The 22,068-nt window shown below is 45.6% G+C and overlaps 1 protein-coding gene across 8 annotated transcripts in view; it reads left to right on the top strand.

Annotated features, from left to right (window-relative positions):
- ARHGEF37 (Rho guanine nucleotide exchange factor 37) overlaps nt 1-3,847 on the top strand; it is a 44,123-nt gene extending 40,276 nt beyond the window's left edge. For all 8 annotated transcript variants that reach the window (XM_033139899.1, XM_033139898.1, XM_033139900.1 and 5 more), the window contains 2 exons: nt 177-349; nt 923-3,847. In XM_033139899.1, coding sequence (XP_032995790.1) covers nt 177-349; nt 923-1,156 — 407 coding nt within the window. In that variant the 3' untranslated portion in view covers nt 1,157-3,847. The remainder of the gene's footprint in view (nt 1-176; nt 350-922) is intronic.
- Nucleotides 3,848-22,068: the final 18,221 nt, after the last annotated feature.

The following is a 22,068-nucleotide window of genomic DNA, read 5'->3' as shown; positions in this document are numbered from 1 at the left end:
CCTGCCCTTTCCCTCCCTGCCCATTACAAATCTTTCCAATAATGCCAAACTCTTTCATTCTCTTCACTGTATTTCTAGTCTACCCATCAATCCAAATTAACAAAAAGAAAACCGCTGTACCCGATGAGAGGACCCTGCTGCTCAGCTTGACCATAATGGTTTTATGTGCCCTACAGGACCAAGAGGTTATGTATCACCTGGGAAACTCCAGCCATATCATCTAGTCCAAAACCAAAAACCCAGAATGCAGGTGTCAGTCCCAGGTGGTGGTGGTGAACAGATGCATCACCCTTACAACTTGCCCCAAGCTCCCAGCCCAGCACTTCATTTCAGGACACAGGCTTTACACGTGAGTAGAAAATTTCAGCAATGAATCTTCTTTTAATTCATTTATTCTCAGCATATTGTGGGATATGTACATGTGTACATGGCTGGGCAGTGGCAGATGGAAGGCATTTTGTGGTACTGTTGGGTAGATCTGTATTTCAGATAAGCAAACTTGTGCAACCATCCCAATATAATATGGGTATTATGTTTAAAAGATGATCTCGGCTGGTGTGACAGAAACTTTGTCAGCATAGCCTTGGAATAACCCAGCTACATGTGCTTGTGGCCAAAGCATTTAGCTGCCTGAGGCAGAGCAACCAGTGGTGAACCTGACCTCCTTGTGTGGGGCCCAAGTCAGCGCTGCTGCCCAACAACATCCAGAAAGCACCAGGCCAAGGAAGGCTGACCTAGCTACTGCTGTGCCATAAACTTCAATATGCCTGACTACCTCTCCATTATATTCTCACAGCTGAGACATGCACCCCAGAGGGGAAGCCTAGTTTACCTCTGTGGTTGGGCAGCCCTTTGGGCAGCCCTTCTCCTTTGTGTGGCATATGTATGCAGTGTTATCATTCAATCTCTTTGCTTTCCTCAGGTAGTTGCTGGTTATCCATTTGCAGCCAGGAGCAGTCATGAGGTCAGCTTGCATGCAGGTGAGCCAGTGACTGTGTTGGAACCTCATGACAAGAAAGGATGCACAGAGTGGAGCCTGGTGGAGGTGAATGGCCAGAAGGGCTATGTGCCTTCCAGCTACTTGGTGACGGTGCCTATCCCAGAACCACCTGGATGGGGATCACCTGCTTGGCCATATCCAGCGCCACAGACATAGCCACAAGGAAGTGTTCAATTTTAGAAGTTAGCTACGCTGTCACATACCTGCCCTTTCCGTTTCCTCCATGGGGCTTTTCATATCATGCCATGAACAAAGAGGCAGGAAAAGGGACCAGCAGTTCTGTGGATTGGCATGAGTGCCAAGGAGGGATTCATGTCCTGCACATATTGAAAAGATGTGATTGGATATGGGTGTGCGGCTGCTCACAGTGGCCTGATTTTTTGAAATTGTGTTTTCTTGACCTAACACTACTGATAAGATTCTTCTACAAGTACTTTGAGGGAATGTCCTCATACAGATGTAGCTTTAGGCTCAAGATCACTGCACCACTGGCTTTACTTGATAAAGGGATGTTCAAATGTGTTAAGTAAATTACAGGGACAACAGACTGATATATTGATTCCAGGATAACCATCTCAATTGGCATCAGCAGGCCACCTAAACAAAGAGATCATGTGTCACAGGGCAATTGAGCACCTTTTTTTGCTTTCGTTGCAGTGATGTTCTCCTTTTGACACAATGTTAGTGGGGAAACAGCCAAAGAAACTGGCTCAGTGTTTTCCACTGATGTGCATGGTCTGCCACCTCCGAAGATGCTAAGCCCAGTCCTGATTCTGATAAAAAAAAAATCAGCTTTAATAAACTAGGCAAAGGTGCTGCAATATATGTTTGCCGGAGGGAGAATCATAATGTATTTAATATGTAGCCATCCTCTGATAGGCAAGGTGAAATATCTGGAGCAAAGTCAGATAACAAAGTCACAGGCGAGAAAGCATGCATGCTCTGGATAACTTTTATCTTTGGGTGTGGAGTAGTTGTCTACCTCTAGGAGAGAATGCAAAGTATTACTGGGGTTGTGGTGGAAGTAAGATGCCAGACCCTAAGGTCTGGTTCGCACAAAACATTATGAATATGAGACCTTTAATTCTTTTTAGTTTGCTTTCCTTCAGAAAGAAAAGTGAAGGCAAAAAGAAACATGCACTGAGGTCCTTCTCCAGACTTATGATCAATATAATGCAAGGAGCAGGTGCAGATTGCTGGATGGGGCAGAGCTGCCAGACTAGCTTCCTGGGCAGGTGGGTCTGTTTCTTACTGAGGCAGAGAGAGAACTGGTAGGGAGGTCAGTGTGGTGCAAACACACAGGCAGGAATGCTGGATTGGCTCCACAGGTGCATTCTAACAGTGCTAACCTCCCCACCACCTTAGCCCTCCCAGTAAACAACAGTGACCCACTCACCTGTTGAAAAGATGACATAGTAGTGCCACCCCACCTGGAGACCCTCTTCTGAAAGTTATTATTCTACTGTGCTTTTTTACCACTAGCACAGAAAAGAATAAAATAAGAATAATAAGAATATCATCATCCATTCTTTGGTTTTGGTGGTGGTGCTGCTGCTGCTGCTGATTTCTTACTTGGCCTTCTCCATAAGGTCTCAGGGTGTGTTATAATATAGAAATACAAGGGGTGGGATTCAGCTAACAAGCCCTGTAAAGTGGAAGTCCTGTGCAAGGACTTCTGCTTGTGCAATGGGGCTTTTCTCCCACTCCTCTCCCCTCATGCCCATGTGCCCCCCCAAATTGTCCTGGGGGGATCTGTGAGAATCCACCAGAACATTGTGCAAGGGGAGAAGAGGGGAGCAGTTGTTCTATCTGGCAAGGCAAAATGCTTGTCCTGATGGAATGATCGCTTTGGTGCAGTGCTGAATTATTCTCAAGATTAAAATCAGTTAAAGCAATATACAGTCAGAAGAAGAGGGCAAGTCTTTAAAATATTTATCTCAGGTATCAAAGGCTAAGATACTGAGGTGTGTCTTCAACATAGGCAGGAGAACGTGGAGCGAGGGAACCCATACCTGTGAGATCACCGTGGCCTACAGGTATGCCTAAATATAGATGTACTTTCCATGCTGCCAGTCAAAAGAATATGCTCATCCTTCCCACACTCATGTCCTCACAACCATCTCAGAACGTTTTTGGCACCAGCATTGAAAACCAATGTCTTCACTGACCTGAGCGATCAAGACTATGTGAAACATTTAGATGTACTAATGCTCCTGTGTGTGGCTGATAATGCAGCTTATGCTGTTTAAAAATTTAGCAGGGGCTCTTCAGGTGTAGCTCTTGAAAAATGCATGGGATTGCTCTTTGATGTACAGCATTTTATGTGAGCTGGAGGACAAAGGAAGTGGAAAACATTATGTTGTAACTCACCCTTAATAGAAGAGCTTCTCCCGTGGGTTCGCACTGCGCATCCCAGTGCATGGGCAGAAGTCGCTCCACTTTGTGAGAGGTTGGTGGGATGGCAGCCAAGCGTGGGTCTTCCTCCCCAAAGCTTCTCTTGGTTTTTTTAAAACTCCAGTTGCTACTCTGTGTTCATGTGAACCTTGGCAGAAGAAATAAGGTCCTCATCACAACACTAATGGCAATATCTTGGGCTATCCCAGTCATATGAATTGAGCACGAAATGTCTGAATCTTACATGTGGCAGCATTCTGCAATCTGTGTATGCACCTAAATAAAGTTCCTAATTTAATTTGGCACAAGTAACCACGGACGATGAGCCTGCTCCAGTTCCTGTTTGTATGGGCTATTTCCCTCCTGCAGTTATGTTTAAGGCACTTTATATTTACAATGGCTGTTTTGCACTGCATTAATTGTGAGAAGTAAAGAGTTGCTCCTCTACTCAAAGATGGCTTTGAGTTTTGTTTTCAAATCGTGAAATCATATTACTTGTGTTGCTTACATGCTTACAAAACTGTTCCTTCCAGTAATCATGCCTGCTTGGTCTTCATGCTCCGTGTACCAGCAAGTTCAGAGTTTCACCGCCAGATGGCTCAGCTACCTCATTTGTCAAGTGAAAACGTGCCAGACAGTCCTAGAACTGCTCGCCTTACGCTTTGGGTGCTGATTTATAGAGGGCAAAATTTTCTGCTTGTTATCCATTTCCCCATAGGTAGGGTTTTATTACTTCTTGAGAGGGTCTTATACTTGCTTCTAGTGAACCACCTCTTAGTGTAGCTTAAGGGCAGGTTTTCAGCTGCAGAGTATCTAAATGGGAACAGAATATTGTGCTTCATCTACCTGCAAGCCGTAGGTAGTACCAATGCCTCTTGCAACAAAGCTGATGCAAATTCATTGAAAGGGAGAGCTGGGGGCTTTGAGGGAAATCTAGTAGCCACTACTAGTGTAAGTGGTGAGAGAGAGCAGGGTGGGGAAGAAGCAGAAAGGGAGGTTGCTGCATCTGTAAAGTCACAGGTGGGTGTTTCTGATAATAGATGTGGCATCAGCATGGAGTGTACATGCCTCTTTAGTTGCCCCTGAATCACTACAGCAGAACAGGGTGCAGTACAAAGTCATATGTAGAGTGACCCTGGGCCATGGAAGGAAGGAAGGAAGGGACGGAGGGACAGAGACAGGAGAGGAAATCTGTTGTTCAGAACACTCCACCATAAGTAACGTCATAACTCCCTTCCCAGATGCAAGATGTCAGGCTAGGATGCTTTATGCTGCAATAAGATCCAGTTCAGGACTATCACATTTACCTTTAGGGTGAGCAGACACTCAAGGTATATCTAGCATTATCGGCCAGTTCTGTGGATCAATCTACAGCTCCCAAAGTCAAGCAGATACTTTGACCCTTGCATAGGTATGTGCACCTTTCAGGCTTCTGACAAATGGGACAAGGGCTGCCAAAATGTAAGTGAGACTCAAATCTCATGTTTGTCTCAGGGCAGGGGCTGCATAACAAGTGTAGGGTTAAAGTCACCGTGCCCATTTGTCATTTTGGGGAATCTGTGATCGTGTCCCATAGACACACACACACAAACAGCTGTCTCTTCCACTCTGTCACCCACTTGTGTATATCATACAGGGTTTCAAATGAAGTTGGCTCATTCTATACCTTATTATTAAAATGTATAGGGTGTTATTTATAAAAAATGATTCCTACCTGACAGGAATATTAAGAAGATGGAAAATAAATACAAGTTACATTTCTGTTCCTATTGAAGGTAATGCAAAGGCTCCTTTTGAGTTTAATGGAGTAGAATTACAGCCCAAGAATATCAAATGCACTATAGTAAGTAGCCATATAAAACGGCTCAGCCACAAATGTCTGAAAGCTCCTCCTGCCACAGACCTGCCTGAGTTAAGGTCAGCAGGGAAGGGTCTGTGCATAGTGTCACCACCTGCTGTGCCTTGAGAGAAGGTGGCCATGAGAGTTCCTTTCCTGTGGAATGGCCTCCCTTTCGAGGTGCATCTTGCACCATCACTGAACGCTTTCTGATAATTGGCCAAGATGCACCTCTTTATGCAGGCCTTTGGTTAAGCGGGTTTTTTTTCCAACCTTGATATATTGCTGTTCTGTGCTGCTCTTTTGTACATTTTGCCCTTATCTTAATTGTCTTAATTTTGGGTGTGTGTGTGTGTGTGTGTGTGTGTGTGTAACCCATCCTGGGACCATTTGGTGAAGGGCAAGCCATAAGAAATAAAGCAAACGTGTCCAGGTTGCAAGCCAGCAACCCTTAAAAATCATCACGGGAGAGAGGAGCTTTCAGCACCATTGACCATAATTTGGAAAACTGTTAGCAGAGTGCTTCCTAGGATACTGGCACCACTAGGTATATAGTACAAACATTTCTGTGTCATCATGCTGCACTGATGATCATCTTGTAGATCCCCTTGGTCAAGAATATGGTGACCACATAGGGCATACATTTCTTGCAGTTTCCTCAACAGGGACGGTATGCTGGGGAAGCAGCAGGAGGAAAATGGAAAGGGAGTCCTTTCAGGTCCCTCTCTGCGTGGCCACCTCCTCCTGCCTTCTCTGAGCTGGTCACAGGACTCGGGTCTTTTCCAGTCCAGGCAGTTGGAAGAATAAAGGGCAGCATGCATGCCTTTAAATAGCTTGGCAAGGGCATACCCTTCCGTCAGGAATGCTCTGGCGGGCTCTACTGGAACGTGTTGTGTTTGTAATTTTGAGGGCAGGGGGTGGTGCAAACAGCACTGGAGACTGGGATGGAGCCTGGCCCAGCTGGTTCGTTCAGCTCACAGCCATCAGGACAAGGTTAAGAATCTCTTACTTCTTCACACTTAGCAGCATCTGTTGCTGCCCCCCACCCGGCTTCAGAGCAAGGTCGGGGCAAGGGTAGATCAACACTCCTTTCTGTCTCCCTCCAGCAATGTAGACTTTTAGCAGCCCAGAAGCTCTCCAAAGATACTACTAAGCTGCAAGAAGCCAAACTGTCTACTTGTCGGCTTAGGTTTGCTGCCTCACTCAAGGGCACAAGCAGAAAATTTATCCTGATTTTGTACTAATTAAAGGATGGCTTATAAGGCCTCACAAAGAAGAAGCCTGCAAGCTCATCATGGGTGAAAGGGACATAAGCAACCACCTGGGTGTGACATGGCATCTGACTGTGTAGATAGAACCTGGTCAAAGAGGGAGAATGATGCAAGTGGAGCAATAAGGCTGAATTGCCAGTGCTAACTGCATACCCATCAAAGAAGGCTAGTATAGGCCTAGTAAATTTCTGACATGTTGGATTTGATGGACCATGAGGTCACCCCAAGTCATGTGGAGGCTACGAGCAAAAACGAACACACATCAGTTTCCTAGCATATTGTTGCCTTTGCAGATGTTGTCCATGCATTATTGTTCACAATACAAATACAGTGTGTTTCTTAGGGTCTACACAGGTGTTTATTGTGGGAAGGGTGCTCCTCATGCGTGCCCACCTTTTTTTGGCCACTGGCATCCATCAGTCAAAGCAAAGCAAAATGCCATGCCAGCGCCTCTTTCTTAAAATCCAGATTTTCTCTCTCTATTTTTAACTGCAATGACCAGTTTGCAGTATCTGAATGACCCACTTAGAATATGAAGCTCCCATCTGGAAGGACTCTTAATGTACTGAAGGGCACACAGGCTAAACCCAACATTCAGGACCAGTATGGACAGTTGACATAATTGGACAACTGTTGCAGGCCATGCCTTGGCAAGGAGTATCCCACTGACCAGCACCTTTTGTTGCTGCTCCTCTTCTCCCTGGTGCTTACTTTCCTACCTACTCATAGTCGCCAAGTGATTGAGCAAATAGCAAGGGAAAGTACCACTGTCTGTCTACTCAGTTGTCTACTCCCCCTAGACATGGCAGTATCTATATATGCAGCTAAGTTATGATTAGACTCATTTTTAAAACTGGAGATGGAGGGAGTCATGTTGGGTTTCCCTGTCCATCATCTCTTTGCATCCTTTTTTCATCTCCATGTAATGTTTCTTCATGGCTGCCCTCACAAAGGCCTTAGCTGATCTCCTTGGGTTTTGGTATGAGGCTGCGCTTGCAGAAGCAAGGCAGCAGCTCACTTCCATTCTTGAATAAGGCTGCCCTGGCCTTCCTTATTCAGAAAGTGTCACCAGCACTTTGATGCTGACAGTGCTCGGAATGCAGCTGTGGGCAATGGCAGCAGCTATAGGGAAGAGTTTCTTTGCACTCCATGTTCTATCAATACGGATGCAACACTCCAATTACTTCTCCGGGAACCTGCTGCCCCAATCTTGTAGTTCAGTAAGCCAGCGCAAGAGGGAGTGAAGCCAAGGGAAAACAACAGATTTGTTGTAAAGAGTTAGTGTTAAGCCTGTAGCATCAAGAAGACAAAAAGTACTTTGGCACCTTAGAGACTAATTAGTTTATTGTAGCAATGTTGATTAGTGCATTCCAGGACCTAAACCGATGGCATACTATTCTGTTTCAGATCCAATCATTGCCTTTAGTCCTTGTATTTTTGTGTGTGCATTACCTGTGCATTTTATTTTCCCAATGCGTATAATTATGCAATAAACATGTCAATGTATTGGCATCATTTAAAAAAAATCTTCCCACTACTTCCCCATACAACATCCCTCTGAGGGTGAGGTGTGATCTCAGCAAGGCAGGAACAGGAAAAGCAATGAAGACAACTCCAGTGAGCAGAGGCAGCCACGCAATTCTGGCAAGCAACAGTGAGGAGAAGGTAAGGGGCCTCCTTAGCCTGGGCTGCTCAGAGTGAAGTTGAACAATAGGGTTTGCTATATGCAAGGAAGCAGGAAGCATGTACACATTATTGATGCTCCCTGATTGCCTGGGATCATGTGCTGAGGGGGGCAGGGAATGGTGTGAGATGGGCAATAGTGGGGGACGGGACGGGACAGGAAGCACATGTTCCAATACAAACTGTTCCTGTATTTTGAGATATATTGAAAGTTCAGAAATGTAACCAAAAAATAGTTTTTATCAACATATTGTAACAAAATTTCACCTTGGGTCCAATCCATACCTATATATTATTAGATGACACATACCTCAATTACTCACAGCCGATCGTGTGAACTGCTTCCAATGAAAACTATTGATCCCCATTAAAATGAAGGTGTATGTGCAATGTGTAGGTAATAAGTAACCCAGGACAATGGCCTTAGGGGGATCACAGACAATTGCTATTTTAATGTGGGATTCAAATACATCCTGGCAAATTCAGGTTCACAATTACTTGATTTGGAAGTCTTGCACAATGAACCTGCTTCCCCTGAAGACTGGACTTTTGTGATAAGGAAAGTGGTAGGGAAATGCACTGGAAAGTTGGGGGGGGGATAACACTTGCTTTGATGCAACATCATCTAACCTCCCCATGAACAAATCAGAATGAACACTTATTAAATAACAGCATTTCCTAATCTGGATTGATGCTCAATAAAAGGTAATCTGAAATCCTCCTCAGTTGCACACTGCCATATAGGTACATCCCCATCCAGACACCGTAGTCTTGAAAGGGATTGTATGCCGTTAATGCGCAAGCGATATAGGTGCACATCTGCATCCCGTTTGCCCTCACCATGTGCACATGCTCCAGTAGTCAGCTACAGGAAAAGCAACAAAGAATCTCCTGGCATCCAGACTGGTGAACTGTGTGTAAACCATCCTGTGGCATGCACTGATCTCAATCCAGCAAGGAGATCTGTGTGCAGAAGTTTACTTCCACTTTTGAATTTTCCCTTCCAAATTGGGGTGGCCATGTTGCTTTGAAGTGAGATGAAATAAAAGAATTGTGCTTGATTTGTGAGAGCTGTTTTACACATCCAAGCTATCCCGATTTTGCAGTCATTTCTTCCACTACCGGTATCTCTCCCTGCTATTCTTGGTATGGGACTGCATGGAGAAATATGAACTAGGCTGTACAAAGATTCAGCCAGCAGAGGCCAGCAACAATTCCCATGATTGTTGTGACTGAGAAAACTGTTGCCATAACCGAGGAACTGACCACTAGCCATTTGCTGCTTGTCTCCATGTACAGCCTAGTTTGTGCTGATTCTCCTTTTGCAAGGTAGTTGGGAGGAATCATGTGGAGGAGAAAAAGCAGCCAGCTTGCATGTGTAAATTCCTATTTTGCAGTCGTAAGTAGAAGAAGGATGGAATTCGGGCTTTTGGAAGAAGCGTTTAAAGCCTATGGATGGAGCAAAATTCAGAGAGCCAAAAAAATGGACATTGCTGCTTGCTCCATCTATACTTTACAGAGCAGAACAGTTCACTGATTCCCCCCCCCCCCCATGATTCCAAACATGACCCAAAGTGTGTGTGCGCCCAGCATACATGTAACTGATAATTAAGGTACCGGGTAATCATTCCCATTATGTTCCAAACAAGCACTTATACCAAAGACTAGTGGTAAAATACCCCATGTTAGTTCTTCAACAAAGAGAGGATTGTATGGGGCACATTAGTTCACCACAAGGTCTCTCTCGTCTCCTACCCACTCTTTTCTTTCCTTATTAGTTCTTCCAACAATATTTTCACTCCTTTTCTTCTCCCCACTTTCACTGTGGCTACTGAGACTCTCAATCCGCCCCCCCCCCAACCAACCGCCACAGGGAGAATCAGTGAAAGAAGCAAGGCAGAAGGTGAAGAGGCTGATGCTGCCAAACCAGGATCTGGTAGGCAGCCCTTCAAGCCCGGCAAGCTAGGCTCAGCAGCAGACCAAGCGTGCTTGTGGGCCAGCAGCATAGCTGCAGTAAAGATGGTATTAGGATGCAAGGGAAGCACCGCGTTCTGAGCACAGACTACAAATGCTGATGTACTGGCCCTCAGCCAGGCAACACATTAACTCAGCACTGCCGACTGATTTGTAAACCAAAGGTTCCCTTTTCCTCCTCTCTCTGTCTGTGGTTGGACATATATCCCTGCTGCACATCTAATTCCCCTTGTCATAAATGAGGTTCGAAGCAGCAAGGAAAAGAGCCAGCATAGTAGAGTGTTTAGGACAGGGGTAGCCAACATGGTGCCCTCAATATGTGGCTGAACAGTAAGTCCCATCAGCACCAGCCAGCATGGCCTGTGGCTAAGGATTATGGGTGGGTGTTGTAGGGGAGAGCCATAGCCCAGTGGCAGAGCATCTGTCTTTCCTGCAGAAAGTCCTGGGTTCAAACACTGACATCTCCAGATAGGGCTGGGACAGAACCCTGCCTAAAACCCAGGAGAGCCACTGTGAGTCATTGCAGACAACACCCAGCTAGAGGGACTGATGGGAATTACTAAGTATATGGCAGCTTTCTAGGTTCCTATGCTCCAGCATGGATTTAGGGTAAAGGTTTTAGATGGGGTGACAGCTGGGTTTAAATCACTGCACAGCACTGAAGCACACTTTGACACTTGAGCATCAGCATAGGAAGGTATTTATTCCATTTTCACCTTCCTGGGGAATAGCGCATAAAAAAACTTGGAAGGCTGGTGTTACCAGTACTTGAACCAAGTGCTCCAAATTCCCTCCATGTGGCACCCTTCCATCCAGGGCCATCACCCTTGGGGTCCCATTCAAGGCCCTGGCCCCTACAGGTCACAGGCAACACCAAAGCAACTGCTTGCCTGCCTGCTGCATCCAGATTCACCAGAAACTGGTCCAAGGCAAACTGCTGCCCTATCTGCTGAGCGACAAAGCAGTAGGATAAAAGCAACAATGTGGGGTGAGATTTATTCAGAAATGCATCCCGACCTGAATCCATCAAGTAGTTGAACCATCTATTGTCTTTACTCAAGGAACATGACATCCAGGACGTGCACTCATTCAAGAAAGACTAGAGAAGCAATGTTTCCACTTAATAAACTGGCCCAGCATATCTGATTCCCGTTTCCACTAGCTATCTTCACCACTGCCAGCCTTTGCACCCGGTCCTTTTCAATGGATTCCTGTAGCTTGCCTTCTCAGCTGACATTCCCCACCTGTCACTCACTCTGACTCCACCCACCAGTCCACCTCCCTCTCTTGCTCCACTTCTCCTTCGCACTCACTCTTTATTCCATTGTGCCAGGGGGACTTGTCCTTGCTCAGCCTTGAAGCTTTCTAGGTGAGCTTGAGTCAATCATTAGCTCTTAGTTAGTGGTTTCCACTACCTCACAGGGTTGTTGTATGGATCAGATGGGGAACACCCCATCTATGCTGCTCTCAGTTCCACGGAGAAAGGAAATGTTGGATGTGTTTGTTTAAAGCATACGTATTACCCTTCAGGCAGAAAACGGTTTACAAAACATAACAGCATGATTGTCCCAGCCCTCAGGCATACAATGTAAAAGGCACAAGGAAAGGGGGGTGGAGAGGGACAAAGCAAGCTCAGGCACCACCAGTTCTTAAAGTTATTGTTCTTATTTAAGGCAAACTCCACCTGTCCTCCCGGAAAACTCTGCCCCCCCCACCTGCAGATCAAATCCAAGAGCAGAGCAGGTAACACTGTCCAGGCTGGGTGGGCGTGACTGCTCCTGCCAGGCAGCACTTCTCTGAGGTTTGACAGATGTGTATTTATGGGTAATCTTTGGCGTATGTACCAAAGTCACAGACACTTTTGCAGGCAAAACTCACATTAAGACGGACAGCCTACGACAACAGACACATCTCAAGTTTCCTACCAGTATGGCACACTGAGATCCACTATGCCATGCAAGATAGTGGAACTTAGAGAAATTCCACCAAGAAGCTACATTTCCAAGTCAATCCTGGAGAGGCATACCGGTAATCAAAAGTCCCAACCAAATTCAATGGGTAATGCTGGGTAACCTTGTGCAGGGTTGCAGCTTTACATCCTAAAACAAAACACAGAGTTAAGTGCACCTAAGCCCATGACTTCAATGGGTGTAAGCACACCTCACTGTGGCCCTTAGGTGGAATTTGATCAAATGCATATTGATGAGCCACTTGAGCTTCACGGCACATTGTTTCAAATCGGGACATTTGGCTGATAACGTTCTGGAAGTCTATTTCCCCTTAAAAAAGAATGACTCCAAATGTGCTCCCCACACCCACCCAGCCCCTTTCCAGTCATTTTATATGCAGCAGCCAATTTATCACTGGATCCCATTTGGGAGTTAACTTCCTACAGATGAATTCTCAAGTACCCTTTAATGCCGAATTTTAACTACAGTGATAGTTATTTCATGCTGACGGTGTGCTAAGGCCAGGCTCTATATTCACGTTGGCTCTATATCTGTCCCGACTCTCTCACTCTGTGCTCTTCATATGCTTCAGTTCTTTGCAGAAGCGATTAGTCTTCCTCCCCCCTTGCTCTCCCCCCCAACTGCATTGACGTCTAGATAGCTATTGCTCCCCCCCCCACAGGTGGCTTTTCCCTCCAGGGTCATGCAATTATAGGCAAAGAGATGTGCGAGCGATGAATTTCTGTCTGTGTGGATAGGACTAATTGGTCCCTACTGGGGGACCATCTACACGAGCTCGCGAGCAGAAAAGCACTGCGGGGGACACTCAAGTAGTGCTGGATGTACAATCACGGCAGAACTAGGAACGTTCCTCAAATTACACACAGCATTAAAAGTGCAGAAACAGCTTTCTGTAAATGCAGCCTGCATAGAAGAAGTAAGGTAAAGCCACAAGAACCGCCGGGATAAGCCTCCTGAAAGGAAAGAAGATCAAAGGGAAAGAGAGCAGAAAGGACCGTCACTTTAAGGTTTCTAATGAATGAAAAAATAGAGGCTGCTCCATAGGCCAGCAGAACTGTCAATCAGTCCACAGAACACATGCTGTTGACATTTATTGAGTACTTGGTCCAATTCTCACATCACAAGAATATGGGCAAGTTGGTGTTTCTCCCACATACTACTTCTTTGCTTCACCCTTAATCATTCCAGGGAGAAATAAGAACAGATCACTAAACATTGAGATGATCTAAATCTAAGCAACATCACTACTGCTATGGATCCACAATTTGGCAGGCTCAAGGCTACAGCATGGAGGCCAACCCAGCCTTAGGTCTACCTCTATGAAATGGTGAATGGGCATTCAGTTTCACAGAGCAATCCTGTGCATCCCTGAACCATGTCTCTTGTAACAAAATAGCATCAAAGGTCTGCAGATAACAATGGATAGCATTCCTGTCTTGCCCCTTCCTTTCCCCCTTTGGAACACTTTAGATTTGTGGTTGAACGAAGTAACTGCTAGGTGGATTTATAGCTGCTTGTTGTTCAACGTCTTTATAAATGACTTGGATGAAGGAATTGAGGGGATGCTCATCAAATTTGCAATGGCACCAAACTGGGAGGGATAGCTAATGCTACAGAAGACAGAATCACAATTCAAAATGACCTTAACATGTTGGAGAACTGGGCACAAGCTAACAAAATGAATTTCAATAAGGACAAATGTAAGGTTCTGCACTTAGGCAGGAAGAGCCAGATACACAAATAGAGGGTGGGGGACACCTGGCTTACTAGCAGTACATGTGAAAAGGATCTAGAGGTTTTGGTGGACCACAAGCTTAAGAGTCAAAAGTGTGATGCAGCAGCAAAAAAAGAAAAAAAAAGAAAAGCTAATTCTATTCTAGGCTTCAGCAACAGAAGTATAGTTTCCAGATCAAGGAACATGGAACACGTGTAGAGGAGGGCAACCAAGATGATCAAGGGTCTGGAAACCATGCGTTATGAGGAACAGTTGGAGGAGCTGGGTATGTTTAGCCTGGAAAAGAAGAGACTGAGAGGAGATATGATAGCTATCTTCAAAGATATTAAGGGTTATCACATGGAAGAGGGAGAATGCTTGTTTTCTCCTTCTCTGGAGGGTAGGACTCAAACCAATGGTTTCAAGTTACAAGAAAGGAGATTCCGATTAAACATTCAGAAAAACTTTATGACAGTAAGAGCTGTTCAGCAGTGGAACAGACTCCCTTGGGTGGTGGTGGACTCTCCTTCCTTGGAGGTTTTTAAACAGAGATTGGGTGGCCATCTGTCATGGATGCTTTAGCTAAGATTCCCATATTGCAAGGGAGTGGACTAGATGAGCCTTGGGATCCCTTCCAATTCTATGATTTGCTTTGAGTAGTCATGGCCATTTCAATCAGCAGAAGCCAGTGCTACTTCTAAGAGGTAGGAAGCTCTTTGGCCTTTTGAGAATGTAGACATCAGCCACCTATGATTTGTATCATTCAGCTTCTGAATCAAGTTTCTGCAACTGTGGCAACTGCCTTAAAGATAATCATATGTTTTGTCCCATGGGATATTAACAGCTCCAGGTGAGTGATTGGGATTTGAAAAACAAGGCAAGAGAGAAAGGTTAACTTCACTCCCCCTGTGCTATGGCCCTGATCCCTCTTACAGCTGCATTTATCTGCCACAAGCTTATCTAGTTATGTCCTTAAAGACCCTTTTAGAGACAGGTATGTGTATGTGAGAGGAACTGATTCTCTTTGAGAATGGATAGGTGTGGGTTTCATATTACATACCGGTACATAAATACTTAGGATTTCAGTGCAGGCTGTTGTGTTTTATTTGTTTATTCATTTAACATATTTCTTAACTAGTCTTCATTGAAAATGTCAAGGCTGCCCTGCCCCAGATCCCAAGGATCCTCAGAACTCCATGTGGTCTCATATCATTAGTGACCCCCCCCCCGACCCAATGGGGCCCTTACTCACAGTTTGGTCCCCACTTCATCACAGGATCCCTCTGTCTTAATATACAGTTTTCCTTTGTCCTGACTACCTTCCTTCTCCTTGCTGTCTTCCTGGCTTGCCACTGGGCCTAACAGCCCCAGGCCCTCCATTTCTTCTCTCCTTTCTTCTCTTCTTTCTCTGTTCTGCTCTCTTCCCTTTCTCTGTTCTGTCCACTGAGGTCAGGCAATCTCCTTCCCTCCTTCCTTCCCTATACTTCCTTCATCTTCTTTCTCAGTATCTTTCATCTCACCTTCCTTGCTGTCCTAGTTTCCTTGTCTACTTCCCTGGTGCCTATAACTGGGTAAACAAAACAGGACGCCCCTACACAAAAGTCCTTCCTGTCTCTTGCTTTCAGTGCAGAATATTCAAGATATATGAAGAAGGATGAAGAAAAAATTCTATCCTACACTGTCTCCATCACTGAATGTTAGCTGTGAAATTGTTGTCCTCTTTGAGAAGCCACAGGGAACACAAATTCTTCTGTTAGCATATGTAAACAGACGTGACTTCAAAAATTAAATATCATTGTGCTGAGCAAATGGGCTTCTCTTCATTTCATTGATCCGTCTGCTACTATTTGTACAGCGGTTGGATTTGAAGAAGGTTCAGCTTGCAGAATCGTCTAGGGAAGGGAAAAGGCCGATATAATGATTGTCTTCTTATGCCTCTTTGATTCAGGTCCTAAATAAACGTCTCAGGAAAATTCAAGGATGGAGAGCACATTGTTAGAACTCATCAGAGCACACCTTGTACAAGGTGAAGTACTTGTGACTTCATTCACCTTCTCAGGTTGGAAGGAATAATTGCTTTCATGCAATGACCCTCAGATTGCAATCCTATGAATATTTGCTTTAAAGTAGGGAGTGGGAGACCTCAGGCCCAGGGGCAAAATGTGGTCCGCCAATGGGACTCTCCCTTGACCATCGTCCTCCCCTCCAAGCCACACCTATCACTGGCTCTGCTTCGCAGCTTCCTTGAGTGCTTTGGGTTGGTTGGAATATATTTAAGTCACTGCAAATTTCTTGTTCTTTTGCTCTCTTGACTTTTGAAACCCTTTTTTTGAGATCTCTGTGCTAGGATGGGTCACTGGTTCCTGAGCATGAGCCACAAGGCCATGTGTCAGCTCCCCCATTCAAAGTTCAGTACCATCTGTATGAACTTGCAAGGAAGAAGATGCTGTGAAAAGGGAAAGTGAATAAGTATCCTTAAGAGGCTGGCCAGAATGAGGAAATACATGGGGTGCGGAGAGGATATTATTGTTTCAGGATTTGAGCAATTGGCACCTGAATTGGCTAATAAAGTGTGAAATTGGTTTCATGCTCTGCTACCTTCTCAGAGACATGCTGTCATTAGAGTTGCTCCCCATCTCCTCCCCTGTGGTGAGCCAGCTGCTTCCAACATCCTTTCTACTGTCAGGGACTGCCAGACGAACAGGTCAATCACTTGTGCTTCCTGGGCTGCTTTAAAACCGCTGCCAGGAGGCCGGCAAGGCTAAAGCGTCTCTAGCCCAGTGGATCATTCACTTCTACGCAGGTATACTTGGCCTGATTGTGCCTTCTTTGCTTGTTCTGATAGCACTAGGCAGGCACTAGGAGCATGTCCGTCCCATACACACAGCTGTTTAACAATCTGTAGCAGAACGTCATCCATGTGGCTTTTTGCTCATGAGCGTGGCTTTGCATTTCTCACTGTTGTCTCTATAGCTGAGGGTGAACTGTGCTGAGTAGAAGAGTTTGGATTTGGATTTGATATCCTGCTTTACCACTACCCTAAGGAGTCTCAAAGTGGCTCACAATCTCCTTTCCCTTCCTCCCCCACAACAAACACTCTGTGAGGTGAGTGAGGCCGAGAGACTTTAGAGAAGTGTGACTAGCCCAGGGTCACCCAGCAGCTGCATGTGGAGGAGCGGGGACACCAACCCGGTTCACCAGATTACGAGTCCGCTGCTCTTAACCACTACATCACACTGGTACAAGTTCTCTAGGCCAGCCTTCCCCAGACTATCTCCCAGCAGCCAGGCCATTGGACATGCTGATTGGGGTTGATGAGAGTTGTAGTTCAAAACATCCAGGAGAATAAGAAACTGTCTTCTACTAAGCTGGGCCATTGGTCCATCTAGCGCAGTATTGTCTACACTGACTGGCAGTGGCACTCCAGGATTTTCAGACAGAGGTCTCTTCAATACCTGGAGAAGCCGGGGCTTGAACCTGGAACTTCCTGCATGCAAAGCTGATGCTCTACCACTGAGATATGGCCCTTCCCCTGGAGAGCACCAAGTTGGAAGGCTATTCTAGACTGAGGATAGTCACCTTGTAGCCTCATCTCACAGTGTAGGTAGCAGGAAAAGTCTTTTCTGCATTACATCAGGTCTTCCATTTTGTTTCTAGCTTTGTCTCTTCTACCAGCTTTATCAGTTTTAGCTGGAAAGAACCTGCTAGTGATTTCAATGGAACAGGAAAGGAAGTGGGTAAATTCATAAAGCCATACATTGTATATGGTCAATATACGAAATCACTGAAACTCAATGGAAGGTTGATCAACTTGCCTGTAAGTGGCTGCTGTGTGGCTTCAACAAACCCGCATCACTCCCATACATTGGGCCAATAACCTTTAGTAAAATAAATGATTGATGTGAGGCCCTTGCTTTCAGAGGTTCTACGTCCACTGCAGTTCATTGACTGCTGCTTGAAGGGGTAGAGGAAACTTGAACTTGATGATGTCACATCACATCCCCTGTGATGTCTAGCTAGGCCCTTATTCACGAGCACACTGGTTGGAATAATATATCATGCAGCAATCATCTCACAGAACCTTTCTTTAAGTAGCACATTTCCATATAATGTGTCCATGAAGGATATTGATTTCATGGTTGACTAGTTATGCTACAAGAGGAGACACTATTCTAATATTATGCTAAGCCAATTAAAAAACAACAACCCTGACATTCTTTAAATTGGCTTCTCCAAACCCTCAATAGTCAGACTGAGTGCATACAGGCTGCATATGCCTCTTTCATTAAGGACTCTTCACTTATAATAGGGATTAATTCCCAGTGGTTCAATTTGTCTCCCTCTTCAAATAGGGTCAGAAACCACGTGGCCAACAGAGGAGGCGCTTATTCTGCTTTATCTTAGTGAACAAGCAAAGAGAGGAGCAAGGAGAAACATAAGTAACCTCTGGATGCCTTGCCCTCAACCTCTGATGGAGACTGGAACTAGAGGTAGACACAAATGAATGGTGAGTGCAGCAGTGGTGGCAGTGAGGTGGAGGTAAACCTACTGGTGGCTTCTTACTGAGGGGCTAGCTACCAAAAAACTGAAACAAACACAGGCTATTTCATTCTGGCAGCAATCTAATTGATCCATTTAGGAATTTACACTATACTCCTATCAACCCCGGCCAGGGTGGCTAATGATCAGGAATGACAGGAGCAAGAGTCCAACAACATCTGGAGGTAGAGCACAAGTTCTACACCTCTGGACTAAGGGAATGAAGAACAAAGCAGCAGTGAGTGCCTTTTACCTTTCATTCTTAGGTGACTGCCAGGGAAGTGATAAACCCTGCCTCTAACAGTGTTGTGGTGGTGGTTTCACATTTTGACCAAATAAGAGCTTTGGGAAGGTTCATGAATGTTATACCTGGTTCCAGACATGGGGTGGTATAATGAGACTTAGCATTTTGTGAGGGACATTAACTGGAGCCAGTGGGACAGGAAAACCATAAACTGTGGGTAGGAATCCATGCCCCCTCCAAATGTAGCTGGACTCCATCTCCCACTAGCCCCAGCCAGCATGGCAAATGGTCAGGCAGCTTTAAGTATTGGCAGGGAAGGAGGGGCCCAGAGTGAGAGCATATGGCTCACCCCAAATCACACAAAGAGAGAGCTAGAGAGGAAGCAGTCTCCTCTTCTCTTGGCTTCCTGCCATTTTATCCACTGGACCGGCTGAGCTCCTTAGGTGGGCAACCATCACCTTCATTGCCGTGTCATTTATATGCTGCCTTTCCACTAAAAGAATCATGCTCAAAATCAATCACTGCAAGAACCATTTCATAATAACATAAAACAACAATGTAGTAATAGCAAATAAAACAACATACAAAAACAATAATGTTTCAGTACTATAGATATAACACGAGTACATGAATAACATGACACCTCTTGGCGATAGCAAAGATAACAAGGGAGCTTGACAGTTTCACTCCTCCCATGGTGTTGCTCACAGCCCCTCTCCTGCAGCAACTTGCAAGGCTTCCAGAGGCCAGAGGTGGGGCGGCTCCTCCCATGATGTTGCTCCTGTGATGCAATCAGATCTTGGGATTATGAACCCCAAGGCAAATTGTTGAAAACAGGAAAAGTATAACCAGACTCATTTTCAATCCAATGAAACAAGTCCCACGTTTGGCATTTGCTTTTAATTCAGTTCAACTTGTAGACTTGAACTTTGAATTGTGGATCTGAAGCCAACCTCAGTTTGGTCACTCTAAGTTCCTGTGACGTTTCAAAGTGGCAAAAACCCCCACAACAGACCAGATTGCAGCAACATTTCTTTGAACGTGAAAACAATGTTCCTTGGCAGCCAAGAGTAACTTTATGCATGAAGGCCGCCAGGCCTGTTTTCTTTTCTCTACTGGCCTTGCAATCCCTATGTAAGGCAAAGATCAGATCTAGGGATCATTCAAGGACAACCTTGCAGCAGGCAGCAAAAAGTACCAAGCAGGTACTTGGGACAAAAATCCCAGTTGCCCAGCAAGTGGGCTAGCTTTTTAAGCAGCTTGAGCTGCAGGACCTGGCTTGTTAATATAAGGACTATGGGCTTTGTTACAATTGTCTCCATCCAATAGGCTCTACATTCATGTAGACAACCGAATGCAGTGGTTTTAAAACTTTTTGAGTCCACGGCTCCCTTGACCAACTACATTCTTTCTGTGACTCCCTTGTGGGATACCTGGTAGAAATTGTGTTGTTTTGTCATTTAGCAGTTTTTGTAAGTTTGGGGAAAATTAAAACTAACAACAACAACAACAAATCTGAAAGATAATCAATAATCTGAAAAAATACTAACAAAAAGAAAATACAAACGAAGTGCCCCTTGAAACACTTTAGAGCTCTTCCCCCCACTAGGTGGTCAACTCCTCATCCTTAGGGAAATACAGGTGACTAGGCGGGTGAGGGTATAGAAGAGGGGAAAGGGGAGGTAAATTAGTATTTATTTGGATTGGGGGAGGCAGAAACCAATCTAAGGCCAGAAGGAAGAACAATTAAACCACTTCTCCCCCCTCCCAATCCTCCATCTCCACTTGCTCCACTTAAGGAAGCCCCCAACCCCAACAGGTCCCCCCACTAGCTCCTCATTTATCTATTTTACAGTTTACAAAAAAAACCCACCGCTCACTCCTCACAAAAAAATACTAGGCGCCCCTTCCCCCCTCTTTTTACTTGCAACCCTCACTCTTCTTTCCTCTCAATTTCCCCCTTCAACCCACCCACATTATCTTTTATAATCTCCCAATCTGAACAAAAGAGCCTCCTTCTTTTTCCAGCAGGTAGAAAGAGATAGAGGTTGGGGGTGGGCAGGAATCAGGCAGCAGGAAAAGGCTCCTCCTACCTTCTTCCTCTCTGCTCAGCCCCCTCCCCCCACAATCAAGCCTCACAAGTCTCAGTCCCCCAGAAGCCTTGCAGGCAAGGACGATCAATGAACATGTGCCAGTTCCACACGAAGTCTGGTTCATTTTAGGGATTTGTTTGTTTGATTGTTACTACAGCCAAGTGCGCCACAGCCAATCAGGAGGAAAAGGATGGGGAGGAAAGGAAAGGAGGCAGGGAAGAAAAATGCTCACTGCAGAATGCAATGTAGCCAAGCGGCGGGGATATCATGGGAGGTTTAGTTACCCCTTTCAGAGGACTTGAAGGGCTGGATCTATCTGTTAAGAGGAGCAAGGGGGGGGAATGATGGAGGCCAGTGCTGCCCACGGCTTCCCCCACCCATGGCTCCCCAGGGAGTCGCAGTTCACCAGGTGGGAACTGCTGACCTCATGCATTCTGCATCCCCTCCGTGGATGTAGCGTAATTTCAGTGATCTTTTTCCAGCTGCCATAGAAATGACTTGTCTGTGCCCTGTCTTCTGAGCTCATATGGTGCCAAAGTTTTTCATCCTATGTGGGCTCCTCCAATATTTCTGCATTAAGGATGGCATTGACCCTAGTACCTGCACAGGTGGCAGAGGCCACACCACCACAGAAGAAATGCTAGGATAGAATTGCAGCCGCGATGTGGAATCTTCCTGTTCAGGATGCTCCATTCAGTTCCCCTTAGCATCTGTTTTCCCCACTCCCACCCTGGCAGTCAGTAAGCATTCTGTCACCACTGAGCAGGCTCAGTGTTCACTGGCCTGCTATTTGGGCTTTCCATGGTTCCCTCTCAAATACTTGTCCTGAGAAGCCTTGGGGCCATTCTGACTATGTAAGGAGCGTAGCTTGGAACACTGAGGTTGCTTTTAGTATATATCAGGGGTCAGCAACCTTTTTCAGCCGTGGGCCGTTCCACCGTCCCTCAGACCATGTGGTGGGCCGCACTATATTTGGGGGGGGGGAATGAACAAATTCCTATGCCCCACAAATAACCAAAGATGCATTTTAAATAAAAGCACACATTCTACTCATGTAAAAACACTCTGATTCCCAGACCATCTGCAAGCAGGATTTAGAAGGCGATTGGGTCGGATCTGGCCCCCGGGGCCTTAGTTTGCCTACCCATGCCTTATAAGGTATCATGCTGAGCCAATACCATTTATTGCAGAAGCTGTTGATCTTCTTGTGCACGTGGGGGCATTTGAATTTTTGAGTGAATACAGTGTGCCCCACCCACTCTGGTCACTTCTCTCCTGTGACCCAGAGCAGCCTTCTCCCCATGCCCCATGGAGACAGAAAGTTCGGATTGATTGAGAAGGCAATTGGG

Source organism: Lacerta agilis, chromosome 2, assembly GCF_009819535.1.
Source record: "Lacerta agilis isolate rLacAgi1 chromosome 2, rLacAgi1.pri, whole genome shotgun sequence".
NCBI classification, from domain to species: domain Eukaryota; kingdom Metazoa; phylum Chordata; class Lepidosauria; order Squamata; family Lacertidae; genus Lacerta; species Lacerta agilis.
Note: the sequence above shows the minus strand (reverse complement) of the source record. Positions and strands in the feature narration are given on the sequence as shown.